The 13,812-nt window shown below is 31.6% G+C and overlaps 1 protein-coding gene across 1 annotated transcript; it reads left to right on the forward strand.

Annotated features, from left to right (window-relative positions):
• The first annotated feature begins 2,473 nt into the window (after positions 1 to 2,473).
• On the forward strand, positions 2,474 to 10,191 carry LOC148610444 (uncharacterized). Its single transcript, XM_088543192.1, has 4 exons — positions 2,474 to 2,681; positions 7,140 to 7,414; positions 9,048 to 9,129; positions 9,998 to 10,191. Exons 1-3 carry the CDS (start codon positions 2,474 to 2,476, stop codon positions 9,105 to 9,107), a joined length of 543 nt encoding a protein of 180 aa, XP_088399318.1. The 3' UTR covers positions 9,108 to 9,129; positions 9,998 to 10,191.
• Positions 10,192 to 13,812: the final 3,621 nt, after the last annotated feature.

Raw genomic sequence — 13,812 nt, forward strand, 5'->3', positions numbered from 1 at the left:
GACTTCAGCAGAACCTTAAGTTGTTACTCATTACAAGTTTTTATTGTTTAAGTAATTATGATATGTATATATTATAAGATGACACCTTGGTCTGTTTTGTTCTTGTTGTATATATAAGCTCATTGTTATGTTCGAATGAAAGCAAACACTACATTCCTAATAAATGTTGAATAGCCTGATTTCTACAATTGTTTCCATGACAATGCTGTACTTAAATTTTTTGGTAAAGAGGCAAATATGAATATCAATTAAAGTGTCTATTGTTCTCGAAATGTTAAATAGCCTTATCAACCAAGACCGCATCTACATGAAATAATTAACAATAACCGTTGCATATCATGCCATATGGCTATCTGTGCAATTTGAACGGGGTGTGACATAGAATGAAGGGGATAAGGCAATATGTGAGGTCAGAAGTAATTACTTAACTCGTGAATACATTCAAAATGGCGAGGGTTATTACTCTTGATACAATTACAAAATATTTGTTATAGTTAGAAGAACCATATTTGAGTAGTAACTTAAATACAAAAATAATAATCATATATATTGCGAATTTCGATATGCTGTACACTTATTCGTAATAAAGGAGTAACCTTTCATCAGCAGGATCGTATTCAAATACACAGGAAGCTCTAAATGCAAAAAATATTGTATACAAGAAGTACTCGAAATAGAAAACCAAATCCATCATCGAAAGGTTTTAAGATGTACAGTAATGGAATGATGCCTCAGTATTTTGAAAACTAATACTGCGAATTAGTTAAATATGATAAATAAAATCCAAGACAAGACAACTAGTCTGACTACTTGGTTAGTGAATATCCTCGGAGACCTCAAGGTAGTGAAGCATTTCTATTTTCCCTTTTCTCTTAATCGATTGATACTCAGTGATGTATTCCACTAAAAAAAATCAATGGGCGGTAATTTTATGTATTCCACTCACAAAAAAATCAAAGCCTTCTATGGAGTAACCAAGCACACTAACCCTAGAGGTATGCATTGTTATTGCATTATATATGTGTATGTTGATCATGATCAAAAGTAGTCAAAATAAAGCTGAGAATGTTTAATTTAAACAAATCATATTTGAAATTTCACTACAAAGTTGAAATGAATATTGTTTACATGTGTGAGTAATTTGGCACTTATTAGCAAATTTAATGTACAAATGTGTATTTTCAGTATTATTTGTACAACTAACTAACTGTTGTGAGAAACATCAGCGATCACCGTGCCATTAGTATAATCATGATTAACTAAGCTTTGTAGTGATATGCTCCTTTAAGACATCGTTTATCCTGAGAATTCACAGCTACGTTTTGAAATTCCTTGAAGTTATGGGAATGTAAGAAGTGATTAATGAAACCTCAAAATGTATATCGAAGCAACTGCGTTGTATACGAATGTAGTTAATGATGTAAAAAGATAATTTTCAAAAAGTTTGTCGTTTGATAGTTCTCTAAACTCAAGAGAAAATGTTTTTCATTTTTTTCTACAAAAATATAAAAACTGTCAGGTTTTGGAATGTTGAAGCCAAAACGAATTTTTATACCAAAATTGTGCAGAGAAAGATCAACGGTTATGGTCCCAAATCCGGTTTTAAAGTTTTAAGTCACGGAACAAGGAAACCTCGAATCTTTTCGAAACATTTTAAAATAGTATTGTGTTCTGTTTCTGGATAAAGATATTTTTAGGAAATTCGATTTGTTACTTTAAGGGAGACAACTGTTGTTCGTTGAATAATTACAGCTCGTAGGGTGAATTCTAAAGAGCAATGGCCGTTCGTAAAAGATTGTTAAATTTATTTAGTGATACGTTTCAACCAGGAGCAGAACAAAAACAGGAAGGTTTTCCCATCGAAAAAGTAACGAACTAAACAAAGTCATATAGTTGTGGAAAAATAACCAAGCCTTGGGTGTCGGTATCTGGTCGACTGACTGTAAAGTACAAACGAAGCATTTGTTTATAACAATAAAACAGTTCCAGTAATTGATTTCAGGATATGTCTGTCCCGTCAGATAAAAATGTACTTCAGCTCTTCATGTTAAATCACAAAGTATGTTTACCTGTTATAAGAAGTTACTTTGACAAAATAATTCTAGACTAACCTGATTACAACAAAGGCTTTATTACTTACCTTCAAAAACGCAAACACGATATATTCCACCTGATGCACAATGCAACGTGCTGTCAATGTGGTCCTGTTGTGAATACGAGTAGTAAGAAACTAAAACTTTTTCGTAAACAGTATGATAAGTTATACACGATGGGTAATGGTGAAACAAAGCATATTGTCTACAATGGAAATAAAATAGGTATTCATTGCTGCTGTGGTAATGTTGAAAATAGAAACTGTACCGTAAATGATTTAGACCTGTCAATATTACATGCTCTATTTAAAACGTGTAATCAAAACCGAATTACAAGTCATGTGGTGTGGCTGGATAAAATTGTAGAAGAAAAATAAATTATGCCATATGAGCAGTTCATTAGCAGAGGACCAAACCAAAGCAATGTGGGACTATTTAGAGGGTGGAATTTTAAATTGGCCTCTGATATTCCAAAGAAAAAAGTCAGCATTAAAATTGAGGTTTATAGAGAAATAGACCTCGGAATCGACACAGTTAAGCCAATTATCGACACAATGAAAATGGAACTGGCAGAATTAAATAATTTAAGTATTACTTTAATATAACCTAAAAGATACATGTTAAAGTCTAGCATGCAGTCCCATAACGTAGCTATAAAAATATTAATGAATAACACCAATGATACAGGTCCAAAAATGTAACCGGTCTGCTTTGAATTACAGATTACTTTATTTATTGAATCGAAATTTAAATGAACACATTTTTATAAGTATTTCTTAACCATATTGTTTAAAGTATTTTATGTTAAAAGTCAAAATTTAGTGTTACTTCAGATTTTAACAAGTGTTTTTATTTGTTTTTGTTTTTTTTTAAATAAGTAGAAACTATGGCTGAGAAAAACGTGAATTATGATAAAAAAAACATGGTTCCATAAAACGGGTTGCTCTGCTTATTCCAGGGGTAGGAGTCAATGCATATTTGACTTTTTCTATCAGATTTTGCAATTATTTTAATACGTATTGCATTTTGCTGCAAATAATATAAAATGACATACACTCAAAATATTCAGTTTTAGTACTGCAATGTAGTTATTCTTCTTTTAAAGAAGGTTAAGTATAACTATAAAAAATCGAGTTCAAAAACATCTTATGTATGTTTTGTTTCCAAAACTCATTACATCTTACTATATGTATGTCTACTGACTTTTTTATGTGAAGCACCATCACGGAGGAACTGTTGTTGCTTAAATCTTTGTATAGATTGATAATCTTTTGATATGGTTGTTCTTATTATAATGAGAAAAAAAAAACATGATATTTCTTGCAGATTTTCTGATATTTTCAAACTTAATCATTAAGTTATGATGTTAAGAAAAACAATTTTTGCCTAAGGGGCAAATATGGACACACACTGGTATTGCCAAACAACATTCGTTTGTCTTGAATGTATTTGCAATCGATAGAAGGAAAATTATAGGTATTGAACAGCTACTAATGCTTTAATAATTTTGCAATTGTAAAAGCAAATTATCATGGGACATTGACTGCCCATGTGCATGATAGGGCAGTGATATTCAAACGCAAATCTAGGACTTCAGGCTAGGGGGTGTAAAAAGTACTAAAGACCCTGGGAAGTGAGGACAGAAACTTTTTGGGGTAGCATTTAGAAAAGAAATCCTGTACTATACATATAGAAAAAGGCGGTAACCTACTCGAGTTACATTTTCAGAGTTGGTCCTATTTCTCAGAAACTAAGAAATATAAAGTCTGGAGTAAAATAGAAACCAGCAGTGTAATAACAATCAATTACATTGAATAAGAACATTATTGTACTAAGGTATTTTAGTTTCGGGACTAAAACGGGAAAGCTGAAAAAGTCACGTGCAGTTTTAGTCACCGGCTTTGAATGAGAGAAAAAAAGTACATGTATTAGAACTTTTTCTTTAAAGCTTGTGTAAAACTTCAAAGCAAGTCATTGCTTCAATTTCCCTGCATTTTTAAGAGAAAGCATCAAAATAGTTTTCTTGTAAGCAATTATAAATTTCAAACCACAATATCCAGTACATATCGGTAGCTTGGCTCTTCAGAGACTATACTCGGCGTCACATAAATAAGATACTGTTCAAATATTTTTTACGACTTTATTGACACCTACCGTCGTTTAAATTGTCTTAAATGACTTGCTCATTCGTTTAGCCAAACGGCTTCTCCCTAAACATTGAATCGTTAAATTCCGGTGAGATTTTAATTCTCGGTCCCAATATTTACATTGTCAAAAGTCGGCCATGTTTACAGTGATCGGGTTGCTAGGATATGTTGTTTACGTTTAAATGGTTTGTCCAAAAACCGAAGAACCCAGAATGCATTTCGGCGTAAGTTCGGATATCTCGGATTTATTTTACGCGAACAACGTACAATACCGAGAAGTTGATCAAGCAGACGATTGTCACCGGAGTTTGACGGGAACTTACCAACTTCATTTGGAAACAAATCGTCCCGTAGAAACCAACATGGTGAATATTAGTATGGGATTTTCCCGTAAGGCTTTGTTACGCACGATTTAAGCCAATAAGCGACTCGTTGGTATTAACACTTCATGCATATATGCGAAATATTTTCAGATTAAATAAAAGAGAGAGTCCCGACGGTTTAAAAAGTAGAGCTTCAATTCGAAAATGTGCTGTATGTGACGTAGAGCATGAGAAATAAATAATAGAAGTAGTGTAAGATGATATAATAATAATAAATATTTTAAGAAAATTTTAGACCTCTTCACACAATTATTTTCTGTATAAACTATAGTTTAGTGTTCTGATTTTAAAACATTCTTGTGTTATATATTTACTTTACTCTAAGTATCAGTATGAAATGAATAAAAAAATGATTTGATAGCGAAGTTATTACATGATATGTAGGTAATAATATAATTTTTATTATATTGTTAAATTAAAAAAAAATTAAAATGTACTGTAATCGATTGAAAAAAGAAAACTGCTCTAGCATGTTAAAGAACTTACCTATGTCAAGATTTACTTCTACACATTCACAAAAAAATATTCAATGATTTTTTAGTAGGAACCTAATATTACCCTCATTGCTAATATACAAAGGGCCTTACGAACTTTAGGAAGTGCTGAATTATCCACAGCATATAAAAAATACAGATATACATGTCTTTTACATCAAACTGTAATAAAAGGGCTTTTCCAGAGATTTGTAAAAGGAATGCCCTATATAACTAAGGACCAATCATTTGATGATGTTCTCATAATCACTTGTTCGCAATGCTGAATTATTGTAGTGGATTGCCTTGTGAGTATTTTGTTTTTAATGTTAAATATGAGCTGCAATTTGAAAAGTCAATTTCATATGGTGGTATAAATACGACCCGGTTCCGCTTTTGCAACATGAGAGTTCACATTTTAATTGTTTTTGCAGGCAACATTCCATAATAAAGTAGCGTTAAACCACTTCTGCAATTCAATGATCTGCAAAATTTAAAATAATGTGTCAAAGATAAATAGCACCGAAAATACCTGCTAAATATGTGCTAATGAAAGTCCAAATAGTATTCTGCTTGGTCAGTATGTGGCTCAGTATGCTACTTTAGTTCCCAGTGGCGTCCAATTTAAGATGACGTCAGAAACATTCAATTACATGTTTTCACATGCTCACATCAGATCACATGGTAAAACACACGTCAACCTATATTTTATGAATGCACCAAATTGGTATATTTGTGTAAAATACCAGTGTAATGTCAATACTTTAAAACAAAATTTGCAATATTAAGGAAACAACTACCGTAATGGAAGTTGGACGTTAAGCCCGCAATATACCCTGGTGTAACCCATCATTTCAATTGGAAATCCATGTACCATGTCCAGCCCACTCATTTGCTTTTGTTACTTTGTATGTATTATTTTAGTTACTTTATGTTCTTTTGCGTATGTCGGTTTTTCTGTTTTTTGGTCCCTGCATGGATTAAATTCGTTTGATTATCGCTAGAACGTTGGTTCCCTTGATTACTCTTTCATACTTTTCAGATTTTCATTGATACTGCCTTTTGTTATTTTTTTTTTTAACTATTCTCTTTTACTATTGTTTAAAGGTTAGTATTTCGATATTTGCGTTATTCCTCTTTATTATAACCGTCAAATAAAAAAAAATATTGAAAATATATATTATATTTCATATTGTCACGTGAAAACAATCTGGCTAGGTTTTTTTTAATCAAATAGATCGAAAAAATTAAACGGCCATTATAATTTAATTGAAATATCAAATATCATCGAGTAAATTATTCAAATTGATGATGACGTCACAGTTACATTACAAAATTTAATTATTGAATTCTGCACATAAACATTATTTCTTTTCTCGCTGTTATGTAATGTCAGTCTAGTAATTTATATAACTTGATCTGTACTTTTTGCACCATAAACGTATTCACTATACATAATATTGTTTAATATGTTTCGTAAAGGTTTTTTTTTTTAAACAAGAACAGAAAGGTGTTCATTTAGAAGTTGAATGGTATGCAAATTCAGCGACAACCGACATTAAACAAGGTTTGTTTTATTTAAATAAAATCATAAAGAGGTAATTATATTAGGATGGTAGGATGTTTTTTTACCTTCCAAACTTAAAAAGGAAATTAACGGAACAAAAAAAAATCACCACCCACATGCCCAAAAAAAACCAAACTTCGCTACTTCTTTTTTAATAGTCTTAATCTTCAGGTTATTAAGGAACCAAATTTGAAAAACAACAGAACATAAATTTGTGAAATGCATATTAAGTCAGTTTTGTTCTTAATATGCCGGCAAATTAACACTTTTTGTATTTAATTTAATAAAAGGAAGATACGATGGTACTTCTACTTCTATAACACATTTAACGTTTGCTTTTCACGTGAAAATTTCTGTTGTAACAATTATGATTACTCTAGAACGTAGGTGTTTCTTATATTATGCTCTGTAAATGGTTCAATGGTTTCATCTTGTTGCTGTGTAATACGATAACAGTTAACTATTTTGTGATACAGGAGAAGTCTTTGTCAAGTATGAAATATCATCTCCAGATCTTTCGCAAAAGGAACAAAAAGATGTAATACAGAGTATGCAGAAGGCTGCAGAGAGTGTTAGTGTATGGAAACCATACAGAGGAGTTCTTGTGTACAAAGGGTCGATCGTTATTGGAACATTACTGCCAATCAGAGAACTTCTTAACAAAGGCAGATTTGAAGACTCAATACGCCAGTTTCTTAACCAGTTTATCAAAATTTATAACTTTAATTCTGATAAAGAAATATCTTTGAAGGTAAAATTGTTATCCGTCCGATTATAGGTAACTAGTACATTTCTGCTCTTCTATTGTTTAGTAGCATTTGAATATTAGTCATCATACAAAAATGATTTCTTACACTTGTACCGGAATTATGTACATTATTTACGACTTTGTATTCGATAAACAAGTATATAATTGAACAAAATTACGATGAAGAAGTGTCAGGCACCTACAGAAATACACACTGTAATTATTTGTTGATACAAGTGGTATATATAAAATCTTGATATGGATTTAATCACATAGGAAGAATTGCAATCCTATCATTACATCTGCTGTCAATCGTAAATTATTGTATCCTGTAGTTTTTACAATAAAATGTAAATTGATTAAACCACACACAACACCCATTTTATAAGATGTTTGAATACATCTGTAAACAATACCGCCTGCAACATTAGAAACACATTTTACGCGCTGAATTTTTAAGATACTTTACTATATACAGTATATACATGTATAGTTGCTTGTAAATTAAAGAACATTTAATTTTAGATTGAACAAAGTTTCATGTTGACCTTTGTTATGCTTTAACTTACATCACAGAGTTATAACGAGAACATTCATCTCTAGCTACAAAAATCTTAATGCTTATTTTGGGATAATTGATTCATGATATGTTTTTTCTTTTTTTTATCGTTTTTGACGCATTTCAAAAGAAACAATTAAACTAGATATAAAGCGCGATCCTTTCCTGAGTTGCAATTCACTGTATGAGGTGAGTTTTTCCGCCTCACCCCTGAAGTACGAATGATTTAAATGCTATCATCTCATGGCATATCAATTCAGATGAAACCAAAAGGAAAAGTGATGATCTTGGATTGGTTACCAATTTAAAACAAGTTTTAAGAGATGACAAAGCAGTGCAGACAACACCAATTTCTTTTTTAAATACAGTCTCTGACAAAGACGATTAATTTGAATCACTCACTAATCTACATGAATAGCTTGGAAAGTTACATATTTTATATTCAAAATTCATTTAAATTACTTGATTCACACCTAGTTTTTTTTAGTTTAGTTAAAACTTAATGCATATTAAAGAATTTTAAACAGTTACATGTATCACATATCAAATCAAAGAAAGAAAGCAGCTTATATATTTTTCCGGTTCCAAGGATTTTCGGTGTGATCAAGGAGAATTTTGTTTAGTTTATAACTACTTTCCAGAAACATCACGAAGCAATGCAACATGGCTAAGATACGATATTTTGCATTGAAAATGCTATCATAAATTTATAATTTGTAAAACACTCTGTTCCCTGAATTATATAAAATGTTTGTTTCCAACTATTATTATATGCTTCTTGTAGTTTACTGAGTTACTCAGTTTATAAAGTTTCTTATTGTTTTAATGTATAAAAATTTAAATTAAGTCTAAGTCTCATATATATATTTGCTTGTTTTAAAAACAATAGAAGTATCTAGGTTGTACTTTGATTTGATGTACCATCCAGTTATTGTCTTTCGGAGGTAAATATTTTAGTTTTCTATTAATAGTTGCTGAAAAATGCGTTCCACCATCTTTAGGAAAAGACTATATAAAATATAAATAATTTATCTTTATAATGAATATTGTCTTACTTTCCTCCAACGTTTATTACAGGATCAAGTGACTTTATATATGAGATTGAAAGACCTCTTTCACATGTCAAATCGATTATGACATACAATAGGAGATACAACAGGTAAAGTTTAAATGCATTATACACAGTCAAAAAACGGTAATTCGGTAATTGGTTAACGTTTTTTTTTAAATCCGCTGAAAATAAATGCTGAATCATAAAAGATATAGATATTTATTCTGCTAGTATATTCTTTGTTTCTTAGTTTAATGATCGAGCGATATGAAACATATATAGCACAATGGTATGTATAGAAAATAAAGATCCTGCTGGTGTTATTTATGATTGTATTTAATACTGGTTCAAGGAACAGTATAATGCTAAACTGTTTTCCCCTTTTTATTAAAGAAAGACTGTAGAGCAAATATACATCTTAATGCAACTAAAAAGAATCTTTTTACCCGTATCCACTGAACACACATGATACATGTATACGTATTAGTTATTCATTTGACTGACACTCTGTTTAGAAAAAAATAGGGGCGTCTAGAATTCAGTGGAAATCGCAATTATAAAACAACATGAACAAATATTTCCAACAATTTTGTTTTTGCAACACAGTAAGCGAAACTACATTTTTGTTAATGTATAAAGGGCTGTTGTGTTTATTTTTCGAAAAATGCATAAAGTTCAAGCTCGTTTACCTAATGTATCACCGAATTGCAAACGTTTGATGTGTCGTACTTGTTTTTCAATGAGTCATTTCTCATCAGCAGCATTTGAATCGAATAGATAAGGAGATCTATATGCAAAATTTAATTGCATTCAAAAAGTACTCAAATCCAAACTTATCAAAATGGGAAGCCCAATCCATCACCGGAGATTCTTCTTTGTGCAATACAAGGAATGAAACCTCAGTGTTTTAAGTTACAAGACATTTGTAATACTGCAAATTTGATAAATATGATAAATAAAATCCGATATATTTCAGGATCATACAAGCAGACTATACGTAAACATCCTCGGAAACCTTTAAAATATAATAATTCAAAGAGATATTGACCAGTTTGAAGGGACACAACTGCAGTGATAATATGTTGTCTTGATTTTAACTGCTGATGGGCTACTGTACCATACTTACACACTCTTAGGCAAAGATGATTTTCTTCAGAGGGGGCCAGTGATATATTTTGTTGAGTGAGAAATGTTTCTTTATCAGCAAACATATTTCATATTGTATACGAAATCTACATTGTTACATAGTTTGGTGAATTTTGAATCATAATTTTCTTTCCATGTGTGGGTAAATGTTGTTTATATTTTGAACAAATGTATCATGGCAGGGACAGGTATTTATGTTTTTAATTACACCGAATATAAATTAAAAAGTGACCGACTATTCCATGCTTTCAGTGTCTTCATCAATGAAATTTACCAAGTCCCAAGCGAAATAAAACATATCTTCATGTATATAGCTTGACAGCATTCAAAATGACCATAATTTTAACAATATGTTAAAGATACACATGCTTTTGACCTATCGGAAAATAGGATTTAAATATATAGACAGGAGGGTAGAAATATGGTGAAATTCGACAAATGCATTAGTGTATAACCCAAATACAAAATAGTTATTACTTACAGAGAAAACCAAAAGGTCTCCAATACATACAATCACATCTGAAATAAGCACAAACAAAATATAAATAACATCCACAGTAACAGAACGACGACTAAAAAGTAAAAATAACAACACAAAGACATATTAAAAATGATCAAAATCTCCCGACTGTGAACAAGCGCATGTCGGTGGTGGGGTCAAACTAGTTTTACAAGGCCTGTAACAACATCGAAACACACCTCACTCAATCGATATTTTATTATCTCCATGGAACACATCAACATACACCGTATAACCGAGATGGAACGAGCTGTAATTACAAAAAATCCAACCCCTTAGTATTCAAATGTTTGCTGACTAATATATTTTGGAATAGAAGGAGAAATCAAGGGAAACAAGGTTATACCAGCATTCAAAAGAATGTAATCCACAAACAAAGACCACACATGGAAAACAGACATACACAACAAAGAAATAAAGTAACTAAAATAATACAAACAAAGTATCAAAAGCTCCACTAACAACTGGGAGCATTGACCAGGTGCACCGGTAGGGTAAGCGTCCTCTGCCTTTCTAGAAACACCCGCCGAGTTGCTCATAAATAGTCAAGTCCGGGGTAGACCAACGAGGAAAGGAAAACTATGACCCGTTGAATAAATTAGTTTATATGGTGCAGATGGATACACCATAACGAACCACGAGTTACAACTTAAGGGTTCTAATTTTGTCTTCAATATTGAACTGTTTTTAAAAAAGAAAATCATACAAACAGACAATTTGTAATAAGAAAAGAATATGTTACTGTTCACCCAAGCTTGCGTTGAAAAAGAAAACTTACAAAACAGTTTTTCTGATTCATTAAATTTATTTACTGGAAATAGTTGTAGAACATTCTATGAAATAACTTTAAGGTTTTTCGTAGGCGTATATAACTATCTGAAAGACTAGTAGTGTTTCTTTGCTAAAAGAAACATTTCATTTTTATTAATACACCAATGCAAGGAATCAAATTTTCAAAATCTTGATCACACGTCCTTCCAACAGTCAATATATAAAAAAAAATTACAAATGGAATAGATGCATCTGAGACTTTTGAAAATATACTCTGCACAAGAAAAAACCATTACAGATGTTTTAGTTAATTTAGAAGAAGGATTGTGGACTATTCATAACATTTTGAAGTGAAGAAATACTGAAAAAGTGGTCGATTACACCCCACCCAAGGAAATTTTCTCTGGAGTGATCGAAGTGTACCTCGATCGATTTAATGGGTCTCTTATATCTATACGAGCGATATGGTCAAAGTTAAAAAAAGTAAGAGTATGGTAACGTATCGAATCAAAAATACCGGCCTATCACCAACTGGATCGTATGACTTGCCAACAGTCAAATTTTGCAGACCGAATAACAATTGAAAACGCGCCGTTTAAGGCTTAGTGTTGTCCTGTTGAAATAACACCCTCTGTTGTTCATTATATCCCTTTTCACCACATTTTTGAGTCGTTACATTATATGAATCGATTCTGTTTTACGTTCATTTGTGATAGCCAACCACATCATGAGTCTGCATCGACCAAATCTAATATTTTATGATCGCATTGGTAAGTAAAAGGTTCATTCCTTTATTAATAATTTTTATATATCAGAATTCCGCGGCAGACAACGCGCAAGTTCATTGTCAGTTACGCCCATCCTCTTACACTCCAAAACTTTATTGATTTTATAAAAAAAAAAAAAAAGAAAAAAAAAAAAAATTACTGGAATGGCCCCTTATTAGTCCGTTAAGGTGGCATTATACAAATGCAGTTGGTATGTAAAATGCATTTTTTTTAATTCTCTGAAAAATATATTTGGGTTAAAAATATATTTCGTCTACAATTCAACATGAATAATACTTTTAGTGAACAAAGCATGCCACATTTTGTTTGGAGTTTTATTTCTACTCAAGTTAAAGAGAAATTTCATTTAATTAAATGCATGCATCTAGTTTTGAGTAAGGTAGGAAAACCTAAATCTGGTGAAGACGAGCTTTTAGTTGCTCGCGAAAAAAAGGTAGAATTTCTTTTTTTATTGACAAATCAGAATTATTCCCTCGTTCCATTTCCCATTGCCCTATATATATATACTCAATCCCATTCCTCATTTCATATCTCCCTTTGTTCCATCCCCAATTCCCCATTGCCCCATTCCCCATTGCTCCATCCCTCTTTGCTTAATTCCTAATTCCCCATTCCCCATTGCCCCATTTACCATTGCCACATCCCCCATGCCCCATTGCCCAATACCCCATTAAATGGGAAGTTTATCCCATACAGGTACTGTAAAACCATTACTTAATCTATTTTATGAGGATCGAAAAATCTTATGAAGTATTAGATGGGCTTCTTAACTTTCAAGTTTCGTATGATTCTGTAGATAGTTATGACTTTTCTACCTTGTATACATACTGCCAAATACGCATATTAAGAAATATTTGTCGAATGGGCTTTTGATGAATCTGACTCATTATTTGTATATATACTGCTTTTTCCGAAGCAGTCATTTTAGTTTCGGTTTTTATATTTTGACCTTAAGAACGCTCTTCTATGGAAACGAAAGTCACCTGATCGCATATATGTTTCCCGATTGGCCAAATACTGATGAATTAGTGGCATTAAAAAGACTGTATCGAAACTTTGAAATTGCGTTAAAAAAAACTGTATGAAAAATTTGAAATTGCGTGCCATGTGTTTTTTTCTTGAAAGAAATTTAGAAACTAAAAAGTCAAATTTTACTGTGTCGGCAATGGATTGACCACAGCCTTTGATAGATATATTCGTAAAGGATACAATTTTCAAATCATTGTCTATTATTTGAACTTTGTTTTCCAAAATACAGATATTCGGCCCCTAATTGCAACCTTATGTAAGATCTCAGTCATTTTTGAAAATATTGCGCTATATCTCATCTTAACTGTTTAGTTCATGACGTTACTATTGTCAGAAGGTACAAGTAGATTTGTTCAAGATAAAATTCAAAATTTTCAACAAATAATTTATGAATGAAGCATGCTTTTGGAGTTTTTGCATTGACTAAATCTAACTTTGTTGATATAGGTAGATTGTCGACTATTTCAAAAATGTCTGCGGCTCTTGCAGCATGGCACTTGGTAAGAAATGGTTGATTTTGTCATAATGTCAATGATG

The sequence above is a fragment of the Perna viridis genome, chromosome 8 (genome assembly GCF_037379345.1).
Source record: "Perna viridis isolate PV_CMFRI_1.1 ecotype Kerala chromosome 8, ASM3737934v1, whole genome shotgun sequence".
NCBI lineage: Eukaryota > Metazoa > Mollusca > Bivalvia > Mytilida > Mytilidae > Perna > Perna viridis.

Excerpts from the sequence above, each read along its gene's own strand:
- LOC148610444 (XM_088543192.1), top strand. The coding sequence starts at position 2,474 with ATGCCATATGAGCAGTTCATTAGCAGAGGACCAAACCAAAGCAATGTG. Across the intron at positions 2,682-7,139 it reads GGCAGAATTAAATAATTTAA|GAGAAGTCTTTGTCAAGTAT; the intron begins GTATTACTTTAA and ends TTTGTGATACAG. Across the intron at positions 7,415-9,047 it reads ATAAAGAAATATCTTTGAAG|GATCAAGTGACTTTATATAT; the intron begins GTAAAATTGTTA and ends CGTTTATTACAG.